This window comes from Eschrichtius robustus, chromosome 6, assembly GCF_028021215.1.
Source record: "Eschrichtius robustus isolate mEscRob2 chromosome 6, mEscRob2.pri, whole genome shotgun sequence".
In the NCBI taxonomy this organism is placed as follows: Eukaryota; Metazoa; Chordata; class Mammalia; order Artiodactyla; family Eschrichtiidae; genus Eschrichtius; species Eschrichtius robustus.
Window position 1 is genome coordinate 66,457,224 of NC_090829.1, and position 4,480 is coordinate 66,461,703.

The 4,480-nt window shown below is 56.9% G+C and overlaps 1 protein-coding gene across 1 annotated transcript; it reads right to left on the reverse strand.

Annotated features, from left to right (window-relative positions):
- Positions 1-544: 544 nt before the first annotated feature.
- On the reverse strand, positions 545-4,064 carry RTP2 (receptor transporter protein 2). Its single transcript, XM_068545455.1, is given in 3 exon segments — positions 545-904; positions 906-1,062; positions 3,901-4,064. Coding segments are annotated over 3 exon segments (681 nt in total).
- Positions 4,065-4,480: the final 416 nt, after the last annotated feature.

Here is a 4,480-nt window from a genome sequence, read left to right on the forward strand (position 1 = left end):
AGCTTTTCAGAATGGTGGGAGCTGGCTCTCAAGGAGAGGGACGGGTCAAGACGCACTGAGTATTGATTGAAGATGCTTTGGGGGGGGCCACTGCCCGCCCCAAGGGGAACCATGGTAGGACGCTCAGGAGCAGCTGAAGATGAGCTTGAGAATCAGGCGGGGACAAGACGGGACCTAATGGGGTCCTAATGGGGTCCTAACGGGGTATGGGATACGGAAATGCAGCAAAAGGAGGTGTAGAGATGGAGGTGGAGGAGGTGGAGGGAAGAGATACCTCCCTGTGAGATAACTACTAACACCAAACCTGGAGAGTTCTAAATCCACCTTAGACCCTTCTCCCCGTGCCCCCATCACTGTAAATTTTAATGGAAAGATCATTAAATATCTCCTAGAGCAACTCACATTCTGCAGAGTAATAAACTGAGGTCCAAAGGGGTAACTGGGCTGTCCAGCGTTATATATTGAATCTGTCGCAGAATCAGGACCAGAACCGCATCCCCACTCTCACCCCCACGCACCCTCCTCCCACCCTCAACCAGCTCCACTAAAGGAAGGTGGAGCTTCGGAAGGAGAACTGCAGGTAGACAATGAGCAGGCAGAGTGAGGCCCAGAAGAGGCCCCAGCGAAGTGAGAAGAAGTCATAGGCCGACCCCTCCTGGGCCCGTGGCTTGGAGGCACCGGAGAAGGTCGCGTCCTCCTCCAGCAGCTTCTCGCTGGGCTTCCAGTGCACGATGCCCTCCTGGCAGGCCTCGCAGAACTCGCCGCGGTGAGGCCCGCCATCCGGGCGGCTGGCCACGTGGATGCGGTACTGGCCGCCGCGCTCCCCGTAGCACTGCTCGCGCAGGCTGGTGATGAGGTTGTCCACCGGGCTCTCGATGTTCTCCTCCAGCACGCTCCACTCGTCCGGCCGCGCCGCGCCGCGCCGCGCCGCGCTCGTAGCACAGCCGCTTGAAGACGCGCATGCGCACCGAGCCCGCCCGCTGGGCGCGGTCCAGGTGCATGTGGAAGAGGATGACCACATGGGGCGACTGCCAGGTGTGCCAGCACCAGGTGCAGTGGAACCTGCGGGGAAGGGAGGCAGGGATGGAGAAGGTGGGCCTCCCTCCCAGCCACAGCCGGCCTGGAGGAGCCCTGTGTGCCCATACGCGGACGTTGCGGCAGAGTGTCTACCGCGCCCTGGGTACATTAGTGCCTGAGCCGGCGTCTCCGCCTCCACCTGGTGAGCTCCCCTCGGCCTGGAGCAGCATTCTCAGGAGCCAGATGCTGGAGCCATCTGGCTTCCAGCAGTGCTCTCCAGCCTGCCTCCTGCGGGCCCTCCCGTGGCCTTGGTCCCCCCAAGCCTAATGCACTCAGGGCATGGGTCTGGATGCTGCACGGGGTCACTCCCCACAGTCTGGGCCTCATTTCTCATCTGTGAAACGCAGGATAATTGTGTCCAATAAGCATCCCTCTATCAGACCTCAGTCTGATAAGGGGGATGACCACACATCTCACTCGTGCATCCTGTCTGTTCTGGGGCAAAGAGATGCCTCTAGCGGTCCCAAGCACAGATCACCAAGAATCCACCGGCTGGACAGGGGGGTGGGTGGCGCACCAGCAGGGGGAGGACTACACAGTTTGGTCCCTGCACCTTTACAAAGAACACTCTCCTGTCCCTTGACAAATCATCCCTAGATCCCACTCCAGGCCCACAGAAGAGACTGGAAAGGTGTATCCTGCTCTGCATCCCCGTCCACACACATACACACATGTACCTTTCCGTACACACAGGCCACTTTGTCTAACCTGGGCCCCTCCGAGTTCCAGCCTCAGGACACACGGAGGGAAGTGGCCTGGGACGCATATGGCCTAGACTTCATCTCAGGCCCACCCAGTGCTGGCACCCCTTCAGTGGCAGAGAACTCATTACGTCCAGTGGCAGTTCCTTCCATCCCTGAAATAAAGCTCTTCCAGGCCCCTGTTACCAAGGCTTTACAGGCAGTCCAGGGTCCACTGGGTTGAGTCTGCCCTCACTGCTGACCCTCTATGGGATCCCTGTTGATGGCCCTGAAGGACCTCTGATGAGGAGCTCAGTTCAGTCCAACAGACACCACCCAGCACCTACTGTATGCCAAGCACCACACAGCGCAGCGGGGTGGAGATGAAGCCAAGCCTGGCCCTGAGCCCTGGGGCCCACAGACAACGTAAGTGCAGCACAGTACCCAGTGCAGCCCATGGCAGGATTGGCAGGCCAGAGCATCCTGATTGGTCCTGAGCCAGAAGGGGAGTGTCCCCCTCCATCCTGCCTCCCTGTGCTAAGCCAGGGTTACAAGCAGGGCACCAGGGTTACAATGCTTACAGGTAGGGTGAGCCGCTGCACAGATATGCACAAGGGTGATGCCTCTTCCAGCCCTGCCTGAGGCCAGCTGGGAGCCACAGATCACCAGCCAGGAATAGGACCAGCTGATCCCTGAGGCAAGAGGGGCCACAAGCCTACGGAGCTCAGCCCCAAACCCCTGGACCCCTGCACCTGAGTTTCCAGCCCTTTGCACCCCTCCCACCAGCCAGCCCGGAGCTTCACGTCTTCAGTCCCCTCCTTCTGCACCTTTTTAAATCAAGCCAAGCCAGAGGTGTTTCCCCTCCCTCAAGCCACACCTCAGATCTTAAATCTCAAAGCATCAGACCTAGTAGGAGGGGACCTTAGGATCATCTAGTCAAACTTTTATTTCACTGAGAGAAAGAGAGCCCTCTGCACACACAGCTAGTCAGAGATGGAGCCGAGACCCAGCCTGTAACAGGTGCCCAAAAGATGTCTCTTGAATGGATTTGAATTGAAATGAACCAACCAACCTCTGCCTCTCTGACTTTTGTCCCAAAGGCAAGTTGACTCTAATATTTGCAGCTCTTGGGGCAGGAGTACAAGTGTAAGCTCCTCACCCATGGCCTGCCCCCTTCTGTTCCCACCCCCAGCACCACAAGGAGCTTAGCATGCAAGCATGTGTGAACAGCCCAGTCTGTGTGTCCACACCCCCAGGACACAGCCCCCTGTTGCCCTCCCCAGGGGCCTAGGGCTACTGTCTGTCCTTGATTCAATGGGCCCAGGGAAGAGGCCCATACAGATCCTGGAGATGAGCTTGAGGCATCTTGGGCAGGGAATTCTGAGGCCCCAACCCCAAGCCATGCTCTAGAAGAGGGAGAGGCATGTGGGTTTCAGATGGACGTCTTGACCTCAAGGACTCCTTGCTTTATGAGAGACATGCAGCTCCTATAATGTATGTGATGCTGGGCCCTAAGGACCTACCAAACTCCTACCCAAAGCTTTTTGTCACAGACCCATATGTAAAATAACTGGAAGGGACTTGATTGATCACCCAAGGCCAACTCTCTGGTTTTGCAAAAGTGAAAACTGAGACCATGCAGGGAAAAGGACTTGCCCAGGTTCACAGTTAGTTAGCTGCAGAGCCAGTTTCTAGAACATGGCAGGTGGACAATAAGTGTTTTTTGTATTCAAATCTAATTGCACTGAGTTGACTGAACGGACCTAGGACCAGAGCTAAGGCTTTCCCCAGTGGACCTCATGGCCTCCTCCGCTCAGTTCCTACCAAGCTTTAACAAATTATGAAAATATGAAAACATGTAAAATGTCAGAGATTGCAAAGGCATTGAAGAATTACAGCTCTTTATTTACCCTGGAAAACCCAGACCCAAAGACAGAATACAATTTGCCAGGAGCATCCAGGAGTCAGTGGTACAGCTGGGATTAGAACCAAGGCCAGTTCGACTCACCTGGCAGCTCCTTCTCTGCCCCCTAGCCTGAGTTGACCCCAGCATGGGGCTCCACGTATCTCTGCCTCCCCTTGGAAGGAGCCCCCAGGGCTGTGCCGCAGGGCTCTCCACAGCCCGCCACATCCTTCCTCTTACCTGCCCGAGGCGTGCTGCTCCAGGTACTGCTTCCAGCCGGGGGCCAGCTCACTGGGCTTGAGGTTGGGGTCTATGATGAGCTCCCAGCTGTCGGCCGGCTTGGCCACCTCCATCTTCTCATAGAAGACTTTCTTCCACTCGCAAGTGGTCAGGCTGGTACACATGGTCCTGCTGGCAGGGCTGGAAGTTTGAGCTCAACCTGAGTGAGAACACAGAAGATGGCCAGGTAGGTGGAGAGCAGTGCAGTCCGTGAGGTCTGAAAATCCTCCTTGACAGGACCAGAAGGAAACAGGACTGAGCAACTTCCTTTGTCACCCTGGAACCTGTTACCATGGCAGCTGGAGCCGGGGCTGGGGAGGAGAGAAGTCCCAAAGGAGCGTTCCAGGGCCCCGAGCTAGGCTGGGGGAAGCAGGGCTGGGCAGTGACATAAGCGCAGCAAGCAGGGCACGCTGACCCAGGCCTCCAGGAGTCTCCAGGAGGCAAGGACAATTCGCTTCACCCCTACTGTTCTTCCAGGCATTCTCCACTTCATGTGCTGTGGTGACTGTGACACCCTAGGGGACCAAGGAGAAACAAGGGA